Raw genomic sequence first — 27,940 nt, forward strand, 5'->3', positions numbered from 1 at the left:
ACTTGAAGCATTGCACACCATTGGATACAGCTGCACAGTTGGAATCTATTAGTTTAATTTTGTGCTCTGACACTGTTGCGACTATGAACGTAATATTTCATTGTCTGTTGGATTTTGTAATTCTATGACACTCATGCCTAATTTTCTATATAATGGTGGATAACATAGACATTGCCACATTGGGCAAAATACTCTGCTGGAGGTGAAATGAAACCAATTTCAGCCAAGCTTTGAAACATCAGAACTGTCTTTGAAGTACAATGCAACTAGGATTAACTGAACTAATTATGGTATTTTTATGACACATTTTTGCCAAGTATATGGACAACTAATTTTAATCTGTAATCATTTAAAATACATATGTTGCAGGAGCTATATTAACCATTTAATATCTTTACCCAGATGTCAGAACCAAAACTTGACCTCTTACTTTGTTAAAAACTCAAGGAAACCTGTCTGCCTAATGCTTTACAGTCAGTTAAGTACATAGACTTGAAGGCAAACCCACCCTTCAAACTTTAAACATACTGGTAACAATCAAATGGAGAAGGAAGATGTAAGTGAGCCATTCCTTTCCTCTTCACCTGATCACTACAATACACCACTTTGAAGGTTGAATCTTGGCAGCACATGCTCAGTCTGTAAATTTCTTCTTGCACAGCATTCATGTTCTTGGAGCTACAGTCTTGACATTGATCTCCACCACTACTTGCATGTCTGAAGGACCTCCTGGCCTTCTGCTGATGGTGGATGTCTTTCCTTGTCTCTCCATCTCTTTTGTTTGCAAATACAGATTTGCATGAATTCAGTTGATGTTGTACAATATCTTGCGAAATAGCAGATTGTCAACCTTTTGTTTAGGGACCTTTTGTATAAGGTGTTGTTATCTTAGTTGTCTGTTATTTTGGGAGTGAGGAGAGGCTTGATTCACCTTCCACTTTCAAAAACTGAGTTACTGAAGCTATCTCTACTCCCCTCTTTGCCCTGTCCAGCCTCATTGCAAAGATTTGTTTGTGTCATTCGAATTTTACAGTTGTTTAAAAGTGAAAATAAATTGCAAATGAGAATGACTTAAGTATATGAATGGGTTTTGATTCATAGTGTCAAATGTACCTTCTGCTGACAGCTTTTTCTGTTTGCATGATTAATCTTGCACTCTGCTGACCACTTGGGAGTGGATGAGAGCAGCCCAGTGATGTCAATAATTCTTCTTAATGGTCTCTTAATTTGAGTTGTATTGGGAGGCTTGGTCCATTGTATTGATGCTGATCAACTTGAAGCCAAGTAGAACAACATAAAACTTATATCTTAGTTTTGGATAATGATTCTGAGCAGGTGAAAGCAGTATCAATGGGACTGCATTGTGGTAGTAGTGATTATAATTTGGTTAGATTTAGAATGGTTAAATAAAAAGAAGATAAAACAATCTTTTAAATTGTGAAAAGATATGTTTTACCAAGCTGAGATGTGATTGGGCAAAAATGTAGAAAATAGCTATTTGAAGGCAAATCAGTACAAGAATAATGACAAGAATTCAATGAGTAGCTAACAAGAGTTCAGAGCTATGTCCCCACAAAGAAAAAGAATGGAACACACAATGAGAAAGTTTTAAAAAAAGATAAACATACAGAATGCTATAAATATATGTAAACTTTATTTTTTGTTAATAGCTCCAGTAGAACATAGGCTATATGAAATACAAAGGTTCTCCAGTGCATACATTCTTAAACAGATAATACATTGACATTCTTAATTGCTTTCCCACAGAATAAATGGCAGTTCTCTGCTGTTCCTTAAGGAATAAAATAAAATGCATTGTATGAGCACTTTAAAACAAGTGGTTCTTTGAGAAAAAAGTTGCCTTTACATGAATAGAGGTCCATCTTTAATGCAAAGGATTAGCCCGTCCTGCAAGCATTAGAATAGGAATCAGAAGCAAATCTTTAACTCTGCATCGTATGAAGATAATCTAGAATGTCAAAAAGAATCTTGAGCAACAAGTTTGATACCTTATAGCATAACATCAAGCTTTAGAATAGGGTTCTCTATGAAATACATGTGTTCCTCATACACAACCTGTTAGTCAATTATGTATGGAAAGGAAATCTTCAGCATTGTTGAAAGACTAAATTAGTTTCCTGTAAATTTGTTAAATAGTGTTTTCTAATTTATTATCTTAAAATTAATTTTCTCTGACAATTTAAAGGTATTTAACAAAAAAAAATCTAGTGAGCAAAAAGTGAAAGAAAGAAACAACATCATGTTCTGATGTTAACAACCAAAGTGGTGTAATTCTTTAAGTGTGCCATAATACTGCTCCACATATGTTGGTGAAACATATACATACTTGCACTGGCATGAGCTAGAACTTAATAAGTAAAGTCTCATCAGGTCTAATACATGGAAAATGGATTAAAAGAATACCATTTTAAATTTTGAGAGCTAAGACCTTTCTCTCTAAATCGCTGAGAATTACATAAGTTTTAATTTCAGAACACTGGAAGTAACTCAACTGTGCCAGCAAGATAAGTATGTAACTTCAACACCTCGGTGCTGAAACTAGCCATTACATTCTGCAGAGATGCTGTGCAGATATAAAAATATAAAGAAAGTCTTGAGCCTAAGGAGGAACAATGGATTTAGTAATTTAAAGAAGCAAATTGTTATTGGTGCTTTGCATGTGCAAAATAATATTCATTAATATTAGTTGTTTCATAGAGAAAATGAAATTATCACATTTTGAAAGCATATATGCCCCCTAAAGGTTATTGATTTTTCAAATGTTACTGCCCATTACCTAATGCAAAATGAACATATTTCCAGTTAATTGTAAAAATATAAGCTACAACTAAGTGCAACTGAACATGTAGGATAATCAACAGCTGTCAGGAATCTAATTACAAATTTATAATGACATTTGAGTATTAATGAATGTTATCTGGATTACAAGTTTAATGTCTTGCCTGAAGCTCATTCAAAGACATTGGATATTCTTTTTATTGCATTGTCTGCAGCTTTAGTTCTAAAATAAAAAATTCTGAGTAATAATTTTAGAGAAAATGTTAACCTGCATCGAGAAAAGGCAAGTTAATTCATCGAGCTTACTCTATCTGGGGCCCATGTGTGATTATTTCACCATGGTCATGCACCACCTCTACACTACAACTTTTAGATATTCTGCTTTAATAAAACATATCACAGTCTTGGAAGTACATTATGTGTTAATAGTGCAGTAATGCTTCATAGATTTGTCTAATGTTTTTCTGTCCAATATTTCAACAGTGTCATTGATCTATTGATTTGAAATAGTGGAACATTATGATATTATTGAATAATGTCTGATAAATGGAGTTGAGGTACATTTCAGTCAATGACAGATAGGGTAGAGGTTTTGAATGGTCTATGTTTGTTTTTATAGGCAAAAGTGAGAACTGCGGATATTGGAAACCAGAGTTTAGATCGGAGTGGTGCTGGAAAAACACAGCAGGTCAGCCAGCATCCAAGGAGCAGGAAAATTGACGTTTTGGGCAAAAGCCCTTCATCAGGAATCCTGCTGTGTTTTTCCAGCACCATTCTGATCTAAACTATGTTTGTTCTTGTGTCATGCTATGTTCCTTAATGAAATGGTACTATAAAAAAAATGCAAGGCAAAATTCCTCATTCTGAATTTACAGGGAAGCAGATTTCTCTGTTCCATTCATTTACTTGGCCATGGTGTGAAGAAGGAACAATATGAATTAGATCATAGGAAACTAGAAAATAGATGAGGTGATGAATATCAGATGCCTTTAATTCTTATATTGCAACATAGAATGACTAGATTTGTTACTACATGTTATACTATATGTAACATAACTCAATAACATTATGCATCTAATTATACTTGTAATATTCACAGTAGATGATATGGAATCTGACCTATTCAAATTGCTCATAGGACATTTTAAGGGGTTGACAGCTCTCTGGGAATTGTCATGAATAATAAACTTCTTCTTATTGTTTCCTCACAGAAACAAAAGAAGTCCAACTCCAGAGTTTTTAAAGAACTGTAAGTTCACAGTATGCAAAGTGTTCCCTGCTTTGACTTGCAACATCTCTTTTTCATTTTAATAAAAGCAAAAATATTAACTACCCATCATCCAGGGACATTTCTTAATATACTTGTAATGGTTTGGACTGTTAACTGCCTTTAGTTTGCTACAGCAAATACCTGCGCAAGATCTAAAATAAATGGATATTTATGAGATTACCTGAGATGTTTATGACTGTAATTAGAATGATTGATATAAAGGCAGACGGTGATTAACAACAATAACAGTTCTTCTTAGGCTTTCTGGATACATTTTTGTTAACTCTCTCATGGTAGACTAGGAAGATGTGAGAACATTAACAGTCTGACTGCTTTATAAAATATATAAATTCAGTTTTAGAAATCATAGGATCAAGGATCCCCACAGTGTGGAAGGAGGCTATATTACCCATTGAATCTGCTCCGACCATCTGAAGAGTATCCCATCCAGACCCAACCCCTCCTCCTTATCTCTCAACTTCATCTACCCTGCCTAATCCACCTAGCCTACACATCCCTGAACACATTGGACAATTTCAGTATGGCCAATCCCTCTAACTTGCACATCTTTGGACTGTGGGAGGAAACTGGAGCACCCAGAAGAAACCCATGCGGACAGGTAAATGAAATTAATTTTTGCTTTAACAACTATGTTTTTGATATTTTATTTTACTGTCTTATTAAATTCAACAATGAAATTAAACTGATACAGTCCATTAAATTAGTGTATACTTTGAAATAGATGCTGGAAATTGTAGAATATTAGTAAATTGATAAAACCTATCAGCAGAATACAACATGTTTGGATTCAAAAATTCTCCATGAGAAAGGGAAAGTAATGGAATAATTTTCACTTAAACACGTGCTTCTACCCCAGTCTCCACCAGTGCCCCCATTATGAAAATCTGAAAAATGTTTTCCTATTTTTGCATCAGATTTAATGAAAATTAAACAAAAGATGGGAGATGTTTTGTATCTAGTTGTGAAACTTGTGTGCTTTAAGTTAAAGTATCGGTGGGAATGGTTTTGATTAACCTTACAAAATAGTTTGAGTTCCTAAGGTAATTGAAATTATATCTTATATCATTGCTGATCAGTCACATTCCTGCTATTTTAAAGTTGTTGTGCTATTATTGAACATTAGCCATTAATATTTCCAAAACATGATTTCAGACTTGTGACGAAGATCCTCCTTTAACAAGACTATGCAGTCCTTGGCTTTTTTTTTCAGAGGTCGTAAATGACACAGACTCTGAAAAGTCTGGGGTTGAAGGGTTTTAGGGCCAACTTGATAATAACTAACCGATACTGAGTCAAGGTTTAAAGAAAACACTTGTCCAATGAAAGGGGAGTGGTCAGTTCTCCCAGCTCAGCTTTTCTATGGCCTGGTTTGGTTTTAAGCAGTAATGTGAAAAAAAAACTGCTGGACCCAAAGAAGCAGGTCCAGGCTGGTACTCTGACTTCTCTCCTGTAGGAACCTGTGTTTGAACTTACCTTTTGTGCCAAGGGGTGTTTATGGGGATTGTTGCAAATATTTGGAACAGCATCATTAGATTGGGATGATCTGTTGTATTTTCGTTTTAGGTTAAGTTATTTGGTTTTCTGTTGTTTGTATTTCATTCAGTAATCTTGTAAATTTTGTTTTGCTTAAACCAAGTGGTTTGACCAGTGGCATTTCCCCTGGAATATTTACTTTGCACCTGCTTCAAACAACCAGCAAAGTTAGGGTCTGGGCTACTTTCTGGAAATGTTTTGAGGGGGTCTGGCCTGGTCAATAACAGACTATTTAGAAGTCATTATTTCTGGAGATCGGATACATTCAATCTTACCTTGAGGGAACAGACCTTTCTCCTCCTTAAAATATATACCCAGTTTTCTCAATAATGGAAATATTTTGTGCCTTTTTAAATGAGAATGTGTAGTATACAGGGGTATGGGCCAAGATGTGGCATATGGAGTTTAATTCAGATAAATGTGAGGTGCTGCATTTTGGGAAAGCAAATCTTAGCAGGACTTATACACTTAATGGTAACATCTTAAGGAGTGTTGCTGAACAAAGAGACCTTGGAGTGCAGTTTAATAGCTCCTTGAAAGTGGAGTCGTAGGTAGATAGGATAGCGAAGAAGGCGTTTGGTAAGCCTTCCTTTATTGGTCAGAGTATTGAGTACAGGAGTTGGGAGGTCATGTTGCAGCTATACAGGGCATTGGTTAGGCCACTGTTGGAATATTGCATGCAATTCTGGTCTCCTTCCTATCGGAAAGATGTTGTGAAACTTGAAAGGGTTCAGAAAAGATTCAGAATGTTGTTACCGGGGTTGGAGGATTTGAGCTACAGGGAGAGGCTGAACAGGCAAGGGCTGTTTTCCCTGGAGCATCAGAGGCTGAGTGGCAACCTTATAGAGGTTTACAAAATTATGTGGATAGGGTAAACAGGCAAAGTCTTTTCCCTGGGGTCAGGGAGTCCAGAACTAGAGCGCATAGGTTTAGGGTGAGAGGGGAAAGATATAAAAGAGATCTACAGGGCAACTTTTTCACACAGAGGGTGGTATGTATTTGGAATCAGCTGGCAGAGGAAGTGGTGAAGGCTGGTACAATTGCAACATTTAAGAGGCATTTGGATGGGTATATGAATAGGAAGGGTTTGGAGGGATATGGGCCGGTGCTGGCAAGTGGGACTAGATTGGGTTGGCATATCTGGTTAGCATGGATGAGTTGGAAAGAAGGGTCTGTTTATGTTCTGTACATCTCTGACTCTATGGAGGTGGGAGACCAATCTAATTATTGTTTAAAGTTTTATATTTGTCTTCTTGATTTTTGAACAATTCAGTCATTATTGAGCCTCCAATATCAATGCTGTATGTGTTCCATATTGTGTGGGGAGTGGGGGGTGCAGGTAGTGGGGGCGTGGGTTCAATAGTGGATGTTTTCAGCTTGTCTATCCACAGTGTTACAGGAATGAGTTCTAGCAGGGTCACTGACAAGCCAATTCATTGTTTTTCTACTTGCCATTTCTTTCCCTCCACCCTGGCAATCCACCTCTCCATCCACCACCAAACCCCCCATCCCTATGGAAATCAGAACCTCTCTTCCACACTGTGTACAGTTAGCTCCCAGTTATCCATGAGATATACTTGCTCTTTTCTGCCAGATATATTTCACTCGGTGGGGGCGGGACATCCAACTGAAATTCACCTGGCAAAAACCTGCAAGTCCTGACATTTGAACTTCTCGGAGTTTGTACTATTACATTGGTTCAACTTCATTATGGTTATATAATTTCACCATCTCTTTAATCAATTTGGAGGGATAAACAAAAATATGGCACCTTAACTACTTGTGTTGAGTATCACACAACAGCAACACTAGATCTCCTACTGACTAAATTACATCAGAGCTGAACATTGGGCAATATGTAACAACATCCTCATTTCAACAAAAAGATCAAAACTTTTAAGTAAAAATACTGCAGATGGTAAAATAAAAACAGAAAAGACTGTAAACAAAGAACAAGTCAGTCAGCTTTTGTGGAGAGAACAGATAGGTTTACAGTTCAGGCACTGAACCTTCTTCAGAACAGTCAGTTAGCAAATCAGTTGACAGAAATATATTTTGTATACTTTTTCCATGACAAGCCCATGATTGACTAAGATACTTTGGACATACATTTCACTGATACAATTTGAGTCAGAATACACACTACAGCTGTGAGATCCCTCGCTGTACTCACCACCACTCAGCCTGACAGTAGTAATGATTATATGGTGTTTTCCACAGACATCGAGACATTTTAAAAAAAATCGACACTTTCATTTTGTAGAGAATGTATAGTGGGGTTTTAATATATGTGCTGATGGTAGATTTGACATCCATCCTAATATGGCTTTCTCTATATCTCATTGCATCATAGAAGAGTTCAACTTACAACATTTGGGATATTGTGCTGTTGTATAATTCCTCATTCAGAAGCACAATTGTGGTGCATTCTCAAAATTCAGATCATTCACACTGGTGGTGTGGTGTAGCGAACAACAGAATTGTAATCTGGTGGTGGGCTGTGGCATTCTAAAGTTTGATCCATTGGTAACAGGACTGAATCTTCCAGAGCAAAATCCAGGCCTTCATCTTCGGTTCCACACACAGCTGGCTGCAGTGGATTAGCATGGTTTTCAGCCTCCGACAATACAGATTCTTTGCTCTTACTCATGGCCCTCATTCTATTTTAAGAAAGAGAACATGGAAAGCACAATTTTTATGGAATCTTTTTATCTGAGTTTACTGAAGAGACACAATGATAAATAGGCTTTGTGAAATAATCAGATAATTGTTACAACTTTTTAGATAAATTCTAAAAATGAATGTGGTCAGGTAAATAGCATTTCAGGAAGGACATCATTGCAACGTAGAGTAATTTAAATGCAGAGTATATGGAAGTGAAGTAAAAAACTCTCTCCTATATTATGCTGCAAAGATGCACCTCTGAGTGCTCCTTATTTATGGATAGCTTCACTGATCAGTTCTCCCAGCAACAAGTTAAAGTTAAAAGGGGGCATGAGTCAGGGAATCAGTGCAATGTTACAAGCAGTCCTCTCTCCAACAGGTGTTGTGGGACTGATGAAATTCATCAATAATAAAAAACTTTTGAATGCAATGACTATTATGTAGATTAACATAGCAACTACATTAGACACAAACAAACAGTAATGAGATGAATGATCAATGATTCAGTATAAGAATCATTTTTTGAAGAAGGAATACCTCGGTTAGTTTAACATTCACTGGTATATACTGAGAAGCTAGTATCATGAAAGTGACATCATAGGGGTGGCATAACATTACTTTTGTATTTATCCTGCCATAAAGACTGTCTTTAGTTCAGGCTGCTAATTGCTTTGAATCCAAACCTTCCTCAAAACATGTAATTATAAAACTGCAATTAGAAAATCAGTGCACAAATGATATGTAAATACTGTACAGCGTTATAATACCTTAAAACAAACTAAAGTTCAGCTTGCAGATAAACTGGCAGTTAAGGCAAGAATATCAGGTGACCCTTATGTAGATCCAATGTCCAGTTCCAGAATAATAATCATAAAACCTGAAAGTATTCTGTTATAAATGCTTCCTGATGAGGTGTGAGAAGGAACAATAAAAGAGAGAAGGTAACCTTTATTAAACTTGAAGAGAAAGGGTGACAAAACTGTATCTTGTAAACAGGGTAAAAAAAAAAAGAATTGAAACTTTCACCAAATTCCTTCTCTCAAAAAAACTTTTCTAAATACCTTCAGAGAACTATTCTGAAGTGCTGCGATACATAGAAAAATATGCCACAAATTATGTGCAAGAGTCTCGCATCGAGATGAATAACCAAGTGATTCATTTTGGTGACAATGGTTGAGGAAGGTATGTTGACGAGGATAATCTTTGTGGTAAAAACAATGACTAAAAACAATGACTGCAGATGCTGGAAACCAGATTCTGGATTAGTGGTGCTGGAAGAGCACAGCAGTTCAGGCAGCATCCGAGGAGCAGTAAAATTGATGTTTCGGGCAAAAGTCCTTCATCAGGAATACAGCCTGAAGGGTGGAGAGATAAGTGAGAGGACGGTGGGGGTGGGGAGAAAGTAGCATCTTTGTGTCCATTCAAGATTGTTTCAGAAACTTTTTACATACCTATTAGGAAATACAACACCTCTGACATATGGTGCTCCTTTGCACTATACTCTATCGGCCTAAATAATATGCTCAGGTTTAATACTAAGGCTGTGAACTCACAATATTCTGACCTGAAGTAATACTCATCCAGCTAAGCTGTCAACTGACAAGTTAAAAATAAAGGCGTTGTCAGTGACATTGTAATGATTAACCATAACCTTTAAAACCTTGTTTTCTTGATAATGAGCGACAATGAACAAAAGTTTCTCGAGACGAAGGGACATGCTGTCAAAGCTTTTCCTTGCCTTGCGCTTATGAGAACAGACAAGATTACCAAACTTCAAAGGGAACAACAATTTATACTGCATAAGAAACCGGGAGCTGATTGTTTGTCAAATGGACTCTGATTGGTTGAGGACTTGCCATGGACCATTCACTATGGATCAGTTATCTCAAAACCTGATAGATATTCAAAAACGAGCGGCTGACTGATTGTTCAGGACAAGTCATGGGGGAAAACATCAAGGAACAAGTTTTGTTTCCTGTAAAAGGCACTATACCTTTCTCTGGCAGAGGATCTGGTCCTGCATAAGAATATATTTAGGTTATAGAAAGCATAAATGGGCAAGATTGAGAGTCCCACTGATAATCCTAAATTGATTGTTAGTGACGTTCTTTGCACGTATTATGATTATTCAGTTAGTTTTGTCTAATTGTGGAATATTAACTTTTACATTTTTCAAGCACATATTGATTGAGCACAGTTAGTATTGTGCCTGTAGCGATGAGCTGAAGGGATGCGCTATTTGATATTTTTTACAAATTTGTGGGGTGTACATCTAACATACCCGACATCACACCCGCAATGAAATTTGTGTACCACTGTGTATATGGTAGACAGAACATCTTTTTGGCTTGACAGCAGCATTGTGTTCAGCCATTGAATGTATTCAAGACATATCAATAGATTTCTAGATATTAAAGATATCAAGAGAAGTGATAATGTCAGAAAATAGCTTTGAGGTGGATTCAAATATTGATTTATTGTTGTCACATGTATCGAGGTACATTGAAAAATGTTGTTTTGTGTGCTGTACAAGCAAATCATACCAGACAAAATGCATCAGTAGCAGAAAAGAATGCAGAATACATTGTTACAGCTGCAGAGGTGCAGAGAGAGAGAGAGAGAGAGAAAACAGAATTAACATTTGAAAGGTCTGTTCAAAAGTCTGGTAACAGTGGGGAGAAAGCTGTTCTTGAATCTATTCGTATGTGCACTCAAACTTTTATATTTTCTGCTCAACAGAAAAGGGTGGAAGAGAGTATAACCAGGGTCAGAAGGTCTTTGATTATGTTGGTCACTTTTCCGAGGCAGTGGGTAATATAGATGAAGTCACTGGATAGAAGGCTGGTTTGCGTGATGAAGTGGGCTGTGTTCACTACTCTGTAGTTTCTTGCGATCCTGTGAAGAGCAGCTACCAAACTGTAGTGGAGCAGGTTTTAGGGGCTGAATGGCATACTTTTGATCTTATTCTGTTTGTTTTAATGTTAGTGGAGCATACCACTTGCATTGCTATGACATAGAAGCATGAAACTAAATTTGTGAACTGATCAGACAATTGATGGCTGACAGGAATCAAATCAAATTGTTCTGAGTACATTCCTAATGGCAATGTGGAAACAATCAGAGCTCACTTGCCAACCAATCTGCACCCGTTTCTCATAGGTTACATTGTTGTTCCCTTTGAAATTTGGTCTTTGTGTGTCTGTCCTCATAAATGCAAGATGAAAAGTGTCAGCAGCATGTATCTTTTCCTTTAGCAATACACAAGTTCTATTTTATCAAGCAAATAAATGAGCAACTAGTTAATTTCAATGACCTCACTGAGTCTTAATGAGGTCACACCAGTTTGAAGAAATGCCTGGTCATATATTTATATGATTAATTGTCATGTAGATTATATTATTTCTTGAAGCAGCTTTTAATAGTTGTTAGAGTTCACATATCTAGGCAAAAATCACTAACAGGGCAAAACATGGCAATTCAGATATGAAGTTTATAAAATAATTACTGAATTCATTACTTTCTAATTTGCTTATGAACTTGCAAATATACATCTTCTTGACACAACATTATTACAGTACATTTTATGCCCCTTAATTTCGGATGAACGGAAATAGCCAGTGGTCAACCCCGAAAAGATTTTATTTTCTACTTTCTTGCTTTGGCAAATTGGGTTCTATGCAAATTTTTGTTGATTCTCAATAACTCACTTCTTGTGAGTCCCTGTTTTTAATTTTCATCTACTAAAGTAGTCAAGTGATTCAAGAGAAAACATGAAAGTGATTGTTTTTCTTGGAAAATATCCAGATTACTGTGGCATGAGATAAAAGACATAAGAGTGGGAACAGTTGACCACAAAATAAGAGATTATGTGAGCCTGACAGATATACAGCTAAAAGTCCTAAGGGTTGACATTAGTTGGGAAGGTGTGTCCATCACTTAAATTACACTCCCAACCAAAGTTTAACTGTTGATTTTTGACAAGTAATACTTTCATGATATCCTTGCAGCTCATCAGGAAGTTTGATGCAGCCAAGATAACTTCCAAGTTTAACATCATTTATTCACTTGTGGAATATGGGCATCATGACTGGTCAGCATTTACTGCCTATTCCTAGTCAGAGTTATAGAGATGTACAGTAAGGAAACAGACCCTTCGGTTCAATTCATCCATGCCGACCAGATATCCTAACCTAATCTAGTCCCATTTGCCAGCACTTGGCTCATATCCCTCTAAACCCTTCCAATTCATATATCCATCCAGATGCCCTTTACATGTTGCAATTGTACCAGACTCCACCATTTCCTCTGGCAACTCTTTCCATACATGCACCACCCCCCGGGTGGAAAAATTGTTCCTTTTTATATCTTCCCCTCTCACCCTAAACTATGCTCTCTTATTATGGACTTCCACACCCAGGGAAAAGACCTTATCTATTTATCTTATCCATGTCTGTCATGATTTTCGAAACCTTTATACGGTCACCCTCAGCCTCCAACGCTCCAGGGAAAACAGCCCCAGCCTGTTCAGCCTCTTCTTATTGCTCAAATCCTCCAACCCTGGCAACATCCTTGTAAACCTTCTCTGAACCCTTTCAAGTTTCACAACATCCTTCCAATAAGAAGGAAACCAGAACTTGCAAGCAGTATTCCAAAGGTGGGCTAACCAATGTCCTGTACAGCCACAACATGACCTCCCAACTCCTGTACTCAATACTCTGACCAATAAAGGAAAGCATTCCAAACACCGTCTTCACTATCCTGTTGACTTGTGGCTCTACTTTCAAAGAATTATGAACCTGCACTCCAAGGTCTCTTTGTTCAGCAACATGACCCACGATCTTATCATTAAGTGTATAAGTTCTGCTCTTATTTGTTTTTCCAAAATGCAGCACCTCACATTTACCATGGCCTTGAGAATGCTGTGGTGTGCTGCTTTCATGAACTGCTGCATACACATACAGTAGGTTGAGCCACAATGCCCTTAGGGAGGGAATTCCAGGTTTTTGATTTTTTAGATTACTTACAGTGTGGAAACAGGCCCTTCGGCCCAACAAGTCCATACCGACCCGCCGAAGCGCAACCCACCCATACCCCTACCCCTACATTTACTCCTTACCTAACACTACGGGCAATTTAGCATGGCCAATTCACCTAACCTGCACATTTTTGGATTGTGGGAGGAAACCGGAGTACCCGGAGGAAACCCACGCAGACATGGGGAGAATGTGCAAACTCCACACAGTCAATTGCCTGAGTCGGGAATTGAACCCAGGTCTCTGGCGCTGTGAAGCAGCAGTGCTAACCACTGTGCCACTGTGCCGCCCCAAATTTGTCACTTATCTCAATAGGGTTGGATTATAAAAGCACCGTTATGCTACTGAGACATTATAAAGCTCTGGTTAGGCCCCATTTGGAGTACTGTGTCCAGTTTTGGTCCCCACACCTCAGGAAGGACATACTGGCACTGGAACGTGTCCAGCGGACATTCACACGGATGATCCCTGTAATAGTAGGTCTAACATATGAGGAACGGCTGAGGATCCTGGGATTGTATTCATTGGAGTTTAGAAGATTAAGGGGAGACTTAATAGAGATGTACAAGATAATACATGGCTTGGAAAGGGTGGACGCTAGGAAGTTATTTCCGTTAGGCGAAGAGACTAGGACCCATGGACACAGCCTTAAAATTAGAGGGGGTAAATTCAGAACAGAAATGCGGAGACATTTCTTCAGCCAGAGAGTAGTGGGCCTGTGGAATTCATTGCCGCAGAGTGCAGTGGAGGCCGGGACGCTAAATGTCTTCAAGGCAGAGATCGAAAGATTCTTGTTGTCTCGAGGAATTAAGGGCTACGGGGAGAATGCGGGTAAGTGGAGTTGAAATGCCCATCAGCCATGATTGAATGGCGGAGTGGACTCGATGGGCTGAATGGCCTTACTTCCACTCCTATGTCTTATGGTCTTATGGTCTTATGAACAGAGTCCAGGCATGGTGGGTGAATGCAATTCAGTGCAGCTTTCAACTTGTGGGTACTTTATTTCTGGCAAGCTTGTGGAAAATTGAAAGTAGTAGTTATGTTTCAATGGGTTTGACTGCATTTGTTAAAGCAATGGGATCCTCAGTGTTCTGTTCTCATGGAATAATTCTTACAGATTATGAAGAAGTGTTAAAGAAGAGCTACACACCACTGTGTACAGAAATGTTTGAAAAAAAATAAAACATCATAAACTCAAGAAATTATTTAAACAAAAAACACACTAAGGTAAATTTCAGTCAGAATCACAACTGAAGAAGCTGCAAAACAACACACCATTCATGGCTGTTGAATCAACAACAATAAAAGCTTTATGCCACTGACCTAGGTAAGACCAATTAAAAACAGCAACTAATCAACAAGCGAGACTAGAGTTCAGTCCAAATATCCATGGCAACGGTTTATTTGTAAAATACGGTGTGAGTCATTAAAAATTGTACAATAGAACCATTGTGTCAGAGTCTCACATATCTACACAAGAAGTTAAAGTGATCAGTAATAAGCCAATTGTTGATTTGTGTGGTGAGCATCACAAAGAAGTCAGGGAATAGCTTGCCAACACCTAACTCATAAGGAGAAATTGTATGAAGCATCTTGAGGGAACAGGAGGCATAAATTGATCTTGTGGGAGGCATGAATAAAAAAGCTTACACTGAATATCAGCTTCTTTCCCCAGTGACTTTGCTTGGCTATAAAGCCACCAAGACTTTCTTGCCTAGGCCAGAGGTAAAATTTACTTTTTCAGAAGAAAGAGGGTGTGTTCTGAAGAAGGGCCACTGGACCTGAAATGTTAATTCTGCTTTCTCTCCACAGATGCTGCCAGATCTGCTGGGTTTTTACAACAATTTGTGTTTTTGCTTCTGATTTCCAGCGTCTCCAGTTCTTTTATTTTGCTTAGTACAAGAACCAATAGGCTTTTTGATGCAAGATCATTAAGGAATTAGGGGATTTGGGAAACAAAATCAGCAATCTGCTTTGGCTTCTAGACATATGTGATATCCACAACCAAATCAATATATTTGATGCACTTATGTACTGCTGGAAGCTGAGAGAATGGTCTCATCATCTCAGAATGCCAATTAGGTATGTGTATAATGAAAGATAAGCAGAATGTTATGAATGCTAGAAATTTCAAAAATAGAAAATGCTGGGAAAATTCAGCAATTTGGGCAGCATCTGTGTGGAGAGTGAGAAAACCAACTTTCAAGTTAATGAAAAGTTGCACATTTGGTAACTAACTTGCTGACTTTTCCAGTTTTTTTCTGATGTTATGTTATAACTCAGACCACAACCACTCTCACTGACCCCTAAGGCACCTGATCCCATCCCCACACATAGAAGGCCAACCTCCCAAAAACCTGAATAACCCAACATTTGATGTCCCCACATCCATGACCATCACCAATACCTGACCATTCCTAACACACTCGGCAAACTGAAACTCTGATATCCTGACCCACTTCACTCCCTTGCCTACTTATTTACCACCTGTGCCCCTTCACCCACTTATCTACCACCCAACACCTTACCCGTCCATCTGCCATCCTCTTTCTTCAGTTATTTACCTACCACTCTACTTTCTCATCCAACTACCTGTGATCTTCCATTCTCAGTCAAGTAGCTGCCATCCTGCCAATTCACCCACCTGTCACTCCACTTCCTCACACTGAGAAAGTAAGAGGGTAAAGTAAGTGTGTAAAGTAAGTTGTCAAAAGAGGTTTAAAACCATAGAATAAAACAGTTATTACAGTGACAGTGTAAAAGGGGGGATATGTTCTGACCTCCAGCATTGATCCCAACCTGTGCTGGTAGATTCCCACACCAGCTACACTCCATGTTACTCAAGAGGCTGGAATCAGAAATTCAGGCCTGAAACACAGGCCTCTGGGGCAGGGTAAGTTAAAAACGGAGCAATGGAATGACAATCTGACTCTGATTTTAATGGTTGGAAGCTTCAAAGCTAGTTTTAGAATAGACTTTCTGTCATATTGTTTGCCACTTTGCAATTCAAGAGAAAGGGAAGATAGGAGGTCCTGGAGGAAGTGCGAAATTGACTGTAATTCAGAATTGCAGTGTGCAAATATGCAATGCATTTTAAAAAAATCAGTTTACTTTTAGAGAACTTTGAACTTAGCTAAATATAATTTTCTGCTGTTCTCTTCCAGTGAATGTATTCTGAAATTCCCTATTACAACATGAATACAAGCCAACAACTTTAGTTATTGATATAGGGAAGGTCTTAATGCATTCTGAAACTTCCACGCAATTCATTTTGAAGAACTGAGTGTACTCACGCTAATGTGATTAGTCCAAAAGGGTGGGATCTAGTTTCTAGACGCTTCAGGGACTTCAGTTCGTCAGAGGGCAGCACCATCCCACTGTCAGTTTCGCTTTCCTGTGGACCAAAGTACACCTATCAGAGACATCCATGGACACAAAGCCATGCAGTAAGTAGGGTGATGCTAGCCTTTCATTTGTTCTCATCTCCCTTTTTTCTTCTTTGTCCATGGGACAAGATCCTTGCTGGCTGGGCCAGCATTTATTGCCCATCCCGAATTGTTAAGAGTCAACCACATTGCTGTGGGTCTAGAGGCACATGTAGGAGAGACCAGGTAAGTTCCTTTCCTAAAGGAAGGGACATCAGCGAACCAGATGGGACTTTCCCCAACAATTGGCATTAAGTTTATGGTCATCATTATGTTCTTAATTCCAGACTTTTAAAAAATGTCAAATTTTACCATGAAATGTGATAGATTTGAACCTGGGGCACCAGAATGTTACCTGGGTTCCCTGGATTGACAGTCAGGTGGTAATGCCATAGGACTGTCACCCCGCTCTTGATGTGCTTCTATTTTGTTAGTATATAAATAACACTGAAGTGAAACATTTACTGATTCCTTGTACTAACATTTAGTTTGCAACCAGCTAAAACAAGATTTTGAAAACAAACAATCATATTTTCACAGGTCTAATAGGCTGTCCAAATCCAAAAAAACCCTTTGTTTCAGGATGAGTCAAACATTTATCTTCACTATCTTATTGGAGATATTAACATACTTGAATTAAACCAGTTACAAAGAGAGCAGAGAGAAAAATTCATACAAAGTGTTTGTATAATAAGATTCAAGAGTGACTGAGAATAATGTTAATGATTGTGGAATATTCTTATCAATTCTAAACCAGGTGATAACTCAGGGGCCTGTGTGGTGTGGATTGAACGTTAAGCTTGTAATGATGCTGGTTTAAGTTCAAACAAATAAATAGATTATTCTTACTGTTGGCAAATTTTGAATGAGCAACCCAGACTAGAAGTCTGATCTGGGAATGAGGCTGGGGAATGGGAAAAGGTGATGCCCATAAAATTTGATAGGAAGATATATTGGGGAAGTGTGGTGTGCTGGTGTCTGGCATTTTCCATACACCCATTGCTTTCCTCCATCAACTGGCATTTTACCAACAGCAGCATGAATAACCAGATGAAGAGCTTTTGCCTGAAATGTCGATTTCCCTGCTCCTTGGATGCTGCGTGACCTGCTGTACTTTTCCAGCACCACTCTAATCTAAACTCTGGATTTCAGCATCTGCAGTCCTCACTTCTGCCGAGTACAAACGACCAACTGATGGCGACCTATGTGTTTGATTCCACTGCTGCTGGATTCTTTTTTACCAGTCTATCCTCCTTCATTTGCCAGCTTCAAGGGACTGAGTCTAGTCCCAGCAGTACCCACTACTCTTGGGCGCACTGCAGAGACTGAAGAGCCCATAATGTTTTACAACATGGAAAGAGGCATTTTTGTCCATTGTGTACATGCTGGTCATCAAGCATGTATGTTTTCTAGAACCATTTCTAGCACTTGGCCCATAACGTTGTTTGCTATGGAGTTTCAAGTGTTCACCTAAATACTTCTTGTGATGGTTTCTGTCCTGACCATTCTTTCAAGCAGTAAGTTAGAGGCACCTAAGACATTCCTGTCGAAATTCCTTAAATTTCCTTTAAACTTCCTGACCATTACGGTAAATTTATAGTTGCTGGTTATTGACTCCTCTACTAAGGGGAAGTGTTTCTTTCTATATACTCCATCAATGCCCCTCACTTTTTTTTAACGTTTCAATGAGGAACCCCTCACACGTATCTGCTCTAAGAAAATCAAGCCTATCTCTTCACAACTGAAACACTGCAGTTCAGGCAATGTCTTGTCAAATTTCCTCTGAACCACTCTCTAGAGCAATCATTTTCTACCTGTAGCATTGTACACATTGTATTCCAGCTGTGGAATAACTAACATCTTACATAACTGCATCATAAACTCCCTGCTCTTATATTCAATACCTTGAGTAATAAGTATCCCATATCCTGAAGGAAAAGATATTTGAATATTTGGAAAAAACAAAGCTCAATTCACCAATTTCAGCATGGTTTTGCGAAGAGCATGTTGTGCTTGACAAACTTGCTGGAGTTCTTTGAGGATGTAACCAATATGGGAAAAGTAGGAATCTGGTTGATGTGGTCTCTCTCGATGTCCAGAAGGCATTTGACAAGGTGACATATAGGATCATACAGTCATAGAGATGTACAGCATGGAAACAGATCCTTTGATCCAACTCGTCCATGCTGACCAGAAATCCCAACCCAATCTAGTCCCACCTGCCAGCACCCGGCCCATATCCCTCCAAACCCTTCCTATTCATATATCCATCCAAATACCTCTTAAATGTTGCAATTGTACCAGCCTCCACCACTTCCTCTAACAGCTCATTCCATACACGTACCACCCTCTGTGTGAAACAGTTGCCCCTTAGGTCTCTTTTATATCTTTCCCCTCTCGCTCTAAACTTATGCCCTCTAGTTTTGGATTCCCCCACCCTAGGGAAAAGACTTTGTCTATTTATCCTATCCATGCTCCACATGATTTTGTAAACCTCTATAAGGTCACTCCTCAACCTCTGACACTCCAGGGAAAACAGCCCCAGCCTGTTCAACCTCTCCCTATAGCTCAAATCCTCCAAACCTGGCAACATCCTTGTAAATCTTTTCTGAACCCTTTCAAGTTTCACAACATCTTTCCAATAAGAAGGAGACCAGAATTACACGCAATATTCCAACAGTGGCCTAACCAATGTCCTTTACAGCTGCAACATGACCACCAAACTCCTGTACTCAATACTCTAAAAGAATGCATACCAAATGCCTTCTTCACTATCCTATCTACCTGTGACTTCACTTTATAAAAGACTTATCCAGGAGGCTAGATCTCAGGAAAACGGGAAGCAGATTCAAAGTGCGTCAATGGTAGTTGGGTCTCCTTGTGCACAAATCACAGAAAGTGGGTAAGTAAGTGTAGCGTATATTAAAAAAGACTATACTCACTGGAGATCAGAAAAATGAGGGGAGATCTGATTGAGGTGTATAAAATGTTAAAGGGAATTGATAAGGTGCACGTTAAACAGATGCTCCCCTTGTGGGACAGTCTCAAACAAGAGGTCATACATATAGAGTGAGAGGAGGTAGATTCGAAACTGAGATGGGGAGAAACTGCTTCTTTCAGAGGGTTGTGAGTCTGTGGAACTCACTGCCCCAGACTGCAGTAGAGGCAGAATCAATCAACAGATTCAAGAAAGAAATAGATATGTTTCTGATGAAAAGCAGGATAAAGGGCTATGGGGAGCATGCAGGAAAGTGGATTTGAGACCAGGATAAGATCATCTTTGATCATATTAAATGGTGGAAAGGGCTCAAAAGGCTGAATTGCCTATTTCCACTCCTAATTTCTATGCTCCCATACCATTTTAATGACCTATACACTTCTCATTTTGCCTTTAAGTGTCAATGCATGCCAAGGTCCCTCTGATTCTTTGTGTTTCCTCAGACACACCATTCAACATGTGTTGCCTTGCTAGTCCTTCCAAAATGTATCACCTTACTTCTCTGGATTAAATTTCATTTGCCACTGTTCTGATCATTTGACCTGCCTGTTTACATTGTCCTGTAGTTTAAGGCTTTTCCCCTCAGTGTTTACCATGCCATCAACTTTCATGTCATCTGCAATGTTCTGATCAAACTTTCTGCATTCATGTCTAAATCATCAATGTAGACCACAAACAGGAAACAATCACTGAGCCCTGCCGTGTGCCACTGGACACAGATTTCCTGTCCCAGAATTAACCTTCGACATTGGCTTAGTATAGAAAGTAATTTTTGAACTCACTTTGCCAAATTGACCAGTATTCCATGTAATAGCTTGTGAAAGGCGTTAATGAAGGCTACATCAACTTGACTACCCTCATCTACGCACATAGGTTTAACTGAATGTTTTGAGGAGAATACTATCAGTCATGATCTCTCCCTGAGAAAGCCATGCTGACTATCTTTGATTAATCACAGCCTCTCCTAGTGGTGAGCAATTCTATCCTGCAGAATTTTTCCAAATGTTTCCTTACTTCTGTGATTAGAGGCATTGGCTGAGCCCTTGGTTTATCCCCATCAATCTTTTTGAATAGTGGTTCCACATTAGCCATCCTCGGTCCTCTGGCACCTCTTCTGTGGCCAGAGACAATTTAAAAATTAATTACAGAGCCCCCTGCAATCTCTTCCCTTGTCTCCCACAGCAGCCTGGGGTACATCTCACTTGAGCTTAGGAATTTATCCAATTTTAAATCCATTAAAATCTTGACTATCTCCTTCCTGTCAGCTGTAATTTGTTCAGGTATATTATAGTCCTCTTCCTGATTTTATACCTACATCATTTTTTTCTGCCGTGAATACAGATGCAAAAATATTCAGTTAAAACCTCACCTGCATCTTCTAGCCTCATACATATAGTTTGCCATTATGGTCTCTAACAGCCCTACTCAATGCTGGATTATCCTCTTTCTCTAAAATGCCTTTGGATTTCTCTTTTATTTCACCTGACAGTGTTGCTTTATGGCCCAATTTTACTTTCCCAATTTCTTTTTAAGCAATCTCTTGCAATTCCTATATGTCTGTAGGAGTCTGTTGTTCGGAGTCCTCAGTATTTACCATAAGCTTTGCGTTTTTTCCCTCATACGAACCTGTACATTCCTTGACATCCAGTTTCTTTGGATGCATTGGTCCTGCCCTTCACCGTTACAGGAACATATTGCTCTTCATTCTTACTTTCTCTTTTTGAAAGAGCCCCACAGCTCGAATGCAGATTTTCCCAAGAGTAGCTGCTCCCAGTCCATTTTTTAATATGATAAGACAAGATTTGGAAAATCAGCTTGCCCAAAATTGTGATGATCCTTAATTCCAGACACGTACTGAATTCAAATTCTGCAAATCTATGATCTCTGACTGTTTACCTTCCCCTTTCAGAATACTCTGCAGCCATTCAGTGACATCTTCTCCCTGGTTCAAGCAGGCAACACACTATTGATAGGTCACGTCTACAGCCACAGAAACATCTAGCAGTCCCCCTCACAATTGAGCTTTCTTCCATTTTAGCTCTTCCATTCTTTCTCCTCTCCTCCCTCCTTGTGCAGCTGGGCTGTGGCTGCACTCCTCAGAGGGACCATCACTCTCACCATTTTCCAACACAATAACAATGATTCTTCAGTGAGGTGCACTCTTGGGCTTTCCTAACTACTGGTTTACTTCCCTTCTTCTGATTGGTCATCCATTCCCTCTTGGTCTGCACTTCCTCATGCTGTGGGATGACCACCACTGGAAATGAGATCTTTGTAAAGCTTTCGGCCTCATGGATGCACTGCTGTGTCACCAGCTGATGTTAAACTCTAAAAGCTGGCCCTCAAGCCAGTCAACCAGGATACTTCTGCAGACAGGCTGTCCAGAATGCTAGAGTGCCTAATATTTCCACATACTACCACAGGTTGGGGAACATGCACCTCCCCTACCTTCAATTAAAATATCCTGAACCAAAATTTAAGCTAATTCGAAACAAGTATTCAGGTTTCTTGTACTTGAATGGTAAAATGCCACATAACCCACACCTCACTATCTCCTCTCAGTAGTACTAACTCCACATCACCACCTCCTCTCAGTGATACTGACTGCCTCTCACATAAACCACACCTCACCATCTCCTCTCAGTGGTACTGACTGCCTCTCACATAGACCACACCTCACCATCTCCTCTCAGTGGTACTGACTGCCTCTCACATAGACCACACCTCACCATCTCCTCTCAGTGATACTGACTGCCTCTCACATAGCCCACATCTCACCTGCTCCTTTTGAGGTTCAGTAGTTTCTGGAGGCAGGAAATCTGCCTCAGTGGGGTAGAAGTCAAGACTGTAGGCAATTAATTACCTGAACAAGTCAAATAAAATTGTTGCCTCCAGGATCAGCTGGGTGGTAATGGGTTACTTGCTACTAACTTTCTGGCCAGCAGTTATGATTTCTGACTCCATTTAAAAGGACATTCCCAAGACCCAATTTTCATTAAACTCACTGGGTTCTACATAAAGTGTCAGTCTCTGATGGCCTAATATGTATTACACAGATTTAAAAAAAAGGTAACTGAAACACTCATATCGGACAGGACTCTACTTGAGCTTCACCAGTGCCCTGAGCCTGATATAGGCATCAGCATGCTTCTGGCTTGACTTAATCACAGTAGAGATTATTTCAAAAGAATGATTCCATTATTTATCCTTTACTGGTGAGGTGGAAAGAATTCTAGTTGCATAACTTATATCAAATTAGTACAATGTTACTATGCCAAACAAACTCTTCTTATCTGATCAAACTTTAATTTCTCTGACGTTATGACCCATTTGTCATTCACATTGGATTATGTCCTACCCAATAACAAACTATTGCACACTTGAATAATATTTGTTTTGTAAGGTTCTGTGAGGGTAGCTTTTCAAGGAATCCTGACATTGTTTGCGTTCTACATGTTACATTACTTAAGAGACTTAGCAGTAAGTAAATAAAGTGCTGTTGACCAGTGAGATTTGTCAAATCTGCTCTTACGTGTGATTTAGTGACAGTAATTTAAAGAGGAGTTTTTTTTAATCTCAAAAATATTTTCACATTACATATTAACAGGATCTACAGATAACATATCCAGCACTCTGTAATTTGATCTCCCTTACCTGCACAATGTGGAGTTAGTTCATTTCAAATGTGTATATATATATGTCAATTGCACAATAAATGGAGTTAACAGCACCCAAAAATAATAAAAGTTATGTTTTGCAGCAGATGTGTGATTTACCTTTAAGAGGACTGCTCATGATTTCATCACCATTTGATGGCATGTGACCTATTGGTATAAACCTCCACCTGACTGAACTCTGTCCTTTGGCAGCATGACATGCGGAGGGAAATTTGTGACATTCAAATTGCTTAGCTTGAGACCAAACAAGCAAGTGCCCGTGATTGTAATGTAAATGTGTAAATCCAGGTACAGTAATAAAAGTTCATGGAATTCTTCAGTACTACTTGACACATAGCTCACAGTTTATGAAGGCATTTCAGTAAGCAGTCAACCAAATTACTGTGGATCACATATAGACCTGAACAAGGTAGTTAGAATGGCAGATTTCCTTCCCTAAAAGGCACAGGTGAACCCGATAGGTTTTTCATGGGTGTGACGTATTTGTATTTCTGGAAGGCATTCATTAAGATATCTCACAAAAGATTGAATCATTCGACAAGAGCCCACACTTTTGAATGTAGCATTTTGGCATGGATAGAAAGTTGGCTAATTGGCAGGAAACTGCGAGTGGGAATAAGGGGCTCTTTTTCAAATTGGTGGCCTGTGACTAGTGGGGTCCCACAGGGATCAGTGTGCGCAACCACAACTATCTACAGAATGTATTAATATATTGGAGGGAGAAAGTGAATGTACTGTAGCCAAATTTGCAGACAACACAGAAATAGGTGGAAAGATCGGTTGCAAGAGGGCTACAAGCAGATTACAGAGAGATATTAATAGGTTAAGTAGAATTACAATCCCTACAGTGTGAAAATAGGCCCTTCGGCCCAACAAGTCCACACTGACCCTCCGAGGAGTAATTTGGCTAATTTAGCATGGCCAATTCACCCTAACCTGCACATCTTTTTGTATTGTGGGAGGAAACTGGAGCACCCAGAAAAAACCCACGCAGCCACGGAGAATGAGCAAACTCCTCACAGACAGTCGCCCGAGGCTGGAATCGAATCCGGGTCTCTGGTGCTGTGAGGCAGCAGTGCGAACAATGTAGGTGGGCTAAAAGCTGGCAATGGAGTACAATGTGGGAAAAAGTGAAGTTGTTCATTTTGGAAGGGAGAACAAAATATTATTTATTGAAGAAAAACTGCAGAAACACAAAGCAACTTGGAGAAAAACACAGAAAACTAGCACACAGGCACAGCAGTAAGTCTGACTGAAACTGTTCAAGGTGTCAGTGAGACCACACCTAGAGTGCTATGAGCAGTTTTGGTCCCGTTATTTAAAGAAATATCATTTCATTGGAGACAGTCCGGAGAAAGTTCACTCAGATGGTCCCTGGTATGGAGGGATTGCTTTATGAGCAAAGACTAAATAGATTGGGACCTTACTGGAGTTTAGAAGAATGAGAGATGATCTTATTGAAACAGTTAATGTTGAGAAAATGTTTCCCCTCACAACAGAATCTAGGATGAGACAGCATAGTCTCAGAATAAAGAGGTGCCAATTCAGCACTGAGATTAGGAGTCAGCACGCTGAGAGTCTTTGGAGCTCCATGCCACAGAGAGCTGTCGGGCAGAGACCGTGTGTATCGTTAAGAGTCATAAGAGCCATATGGCACAGAAACAGACTCTTCAGTCCAACCAATCTGTGCTGACCATAATCTCAGACTAAACCAGTCTCTCGTGCCTCTGCTTGGTCCTATCCCTCCAAACATTTCTCATTCATGTACTTATCCAAGGTTGAGATAAAACTGTCGATCAGAGGGGGAATCAAGGGTTATGGGGAAAGGGAAAGAAAGTGGAAGTGAGGAATATTGGATCAACCATGATCTCATTGAATGGTCGAGGAGGCGCGAGGAGTCGCACAGCCTACTTCTGTTCCTATTTCTTATGTTCTTGTGGTCTTAAGAACAACTGATGATAATCATCATGGTCACCATTACTGAGACTTGCTTTATGTACTAGAATTCAAGTGCCATTGGCTACACTGAATGTTAACCAGATCTGTATATATCAATTGCATTTGGATGCATTAAACAGCTTGAATGCTGAACTCAAGGTGGGCTTAATATAAGATTTGTCTCACCCCTCCACCTACCTAAGCTAGCCTTTCATTGAACAGTAAACAGAAGAACGCTGGAGACCCGAAACAAATATAAACAGAAATTGCTGGAAAAACTCAGCAGATTTTGCAGCATCTGTGAACAGAAAAAAATTAACGTTTCATGTCCAGTGACAATTCCAGAACTTCAGTTTCCCCAGTGATTTCTGTTTTTTTGTTTATGACATTGGAGCTGGTGGAGTAGAGGTAATCCTCTGATTCTTCACTCAGATTCTTTGCTCTTGTTTGTGTGCTTCCTGGGTAAGATCAGGGGCCTAAACCATCGTAAGAAAATTTGGAAATGACTATCTATGACATAATGGTTCATTAATGTCACCCTGTAATATGTTTAATTCTCTATTTGCAACATTCAATGAAGAGAAACCGGTGGAAAAACTCGAGGCATTATTCTATAGGATCTCCAGTGTGATGGAATAAGTTAATTCCTGCATTGGAAAAATGAACACACTTCCCGTCAAATCCTTCACTAGGTCCCAGCTGTCACCTCATAAATAGATACGACTATTACAATCATGGGACTGTAAAATTAAAATAAAAAGGTAGTCATCCTTGTAATTTTTTATTGAAGGTGTCTGTCTATCTATTTGATTAACAGTTGGTCAACCATGGACAGCAGTCTGAAACTGTTGTCAAAATAACCTTCTGGAAAAGATTCGGAGCAAATTTCACTTAATCTGACCTCTACTGACAGTTTCTGCTAACTTGGGAATGCATATTAGCATTAGCATTGGAGACTTAGTCGTGGCATTGGAGAAGTGATGTTACCCCAATGATTCCTCCCAGATAAGAAACAGAAATATTGCTTATAGTTTTCATGTGCCAAACAATGTCCCTTCATAATTCAAACTGTAAAAATCTTTTTTCATAACTTTATACTGCCTTTTAATAGTACCATTATACATTTTGCGTCCACATTTATAGGACATAAAAACAGATATATTACCTTGTGCAAAATGGTATATGAATGTTTAATAAGGTTGTATAAAATTACACTAAAAATTATTGTAGTTGTTAACTAGTTCCTTAAAATGGATTTTAAGGACATCCAAATTAAGACAAAAGACAAAGCATTTTCCTATGAACACACCAAGCATATATACATTAATTATTACGCTGTTTAATTTTTTTAGGATAATTCATCTATTAAAAATGCTGTACTTGCTGGCATATTGTTTCAAACTCCAAAAATCAGGACATTTTGATCACGAAGAACAGGAGATGGTGTAGGTGGTGGATTCTTGAGAATCTGTGACATGTTAGGAGATTGATGCTTTTGTGCAGATGATGTGGTACAAGCCACTTTCAATTACACCTTTGGAAGGGAACTGGATCAATTCTTGTCAAGAAAATAGCTACTAGGTCACAGCAAAATTAAAGGGTTAGTTTGATTTAAATGGAGTTTAAAGACAATAAAAAAATCTTTAGTGAGCTGGATTGTTGTGGATTAGCCTATGAATGAGGTCCCAAAATGACTGTGGCAGAGCATTTTGACATTTGACCTGTCAAATGCCCCTCTCGCATTCAAAGCTTCTTTTGTCTGAAATTAAGTGAGTAATTTTAGATGTCATTCAATTCTAGATTGACACGGGCAGAATAAAAACTTACCTCATGTATCACAGTAGTCTTATTTTCTACAGGAACCTCATCAAAAGTTTTTACACTCACTGGCCTCTTCTTTGCATTATTGCTGTTGCATCTAGCAGCAAAAAGAAGCAAAGAATAATGACTTAGTGCAAAGCAAGTTGATAATGTAGAACCAGACATGACACAATAGAACAAATATCAGGCTAATTTTCCTCTACAGAGGAAACAAACTTTGTTTTCTTTTTTACAACTTAATGAGCACTTCTTGATTACTATAATAAAATTGACCAACCCGATGACTCCTGTGCAATTGTAATTAACTTTTGGATTTGTTATGTCTTCTGTGAGGTTGGGGTCTGCAGAAAAGTTGGAATCACCATCTGCTGGCAGCATAGTATTCAAAGGAATGTAATCCTTTCCATCCTATTGAAAAAAAAGACCAGAAATCAAGTACGAGAATGAAAGAAAGTGCTTAGGACTCAGCACCAGTCAGCTCAAACTGTATTCTCTTAACGGTTTTCATTGCTGATTCATTTAATTTGAACCTTTGCACACAACAACTTAGGTGTAGTTTGGTCTTATTTTTGGAGGGAGAGAAAGCTGAAGTACTTGGACTTGGGAAGACAGGAGGAGCTTGTGGTGAGTAATCTTCTAGAGATGGACCTTATTTCTAGATGGAGAATGGACAACACTTTACTTTCACTCTTCCTTCACACTTCTGGATAGACTGAGGAAAAAAAAATCAATTTTTAAAAATTAGATTAAAAAATAGTTCA

General features: G+C 38.9%; 1 protein-coding gene across 1 annotated transcript in view; it reads right to left on the reverse strand.

Moving 5' to 3' along the window:
* Positions 1–1,635: 1,635 nt before the first annotated feature.
* The window catches only part of kdrl (kinase insert domain receptor like), a 206,698-nt gene continuing 180,393 nt past the window's right edge, over positions 1,636–27,940 (reverse strand). The window contains exons 27-30 of the mRNA XM_060832503.1: positions 27,457–27,587; positions 27,186–27,276; positions 16,614–16,714; positions 1,636–8,283 (exon numbers count right to left, since the gene is read on the reverse strand). Of these exons, the coding sequence (XP_060688486.1) occupies positions 8,070–8,283; positions 16,614–16,714; positions 27,186–27,276; positions 27,457–27,587 (537 nt within the window). The 3' untranslated portion in view covers positions 1,636–8,069. The remainder of the gene's footprint in view (positions 8,284–16,613; positions 16,715–27,185; positions 27,277–27,456; positions 27,588–27,940) is intronic.

This window comes from Hemiscyllium ocellatum, chromosome 11 (assembly GCF_020745735.1).
Source record: "Hemiscyllium ocellatum isolate sHemOce1 chromosome 11, sHemOce1.pat.X.cur, whole genome shotgun sequence".
Taxonomy (NCBI): domain Eukaryota; kingdom Metazoa; phylum Chordata; class Chondrichthyes; order Orectolobiformes; family Hemiscylliidae; genus Hemiscyllium; species Hemiscyllium ocellatum.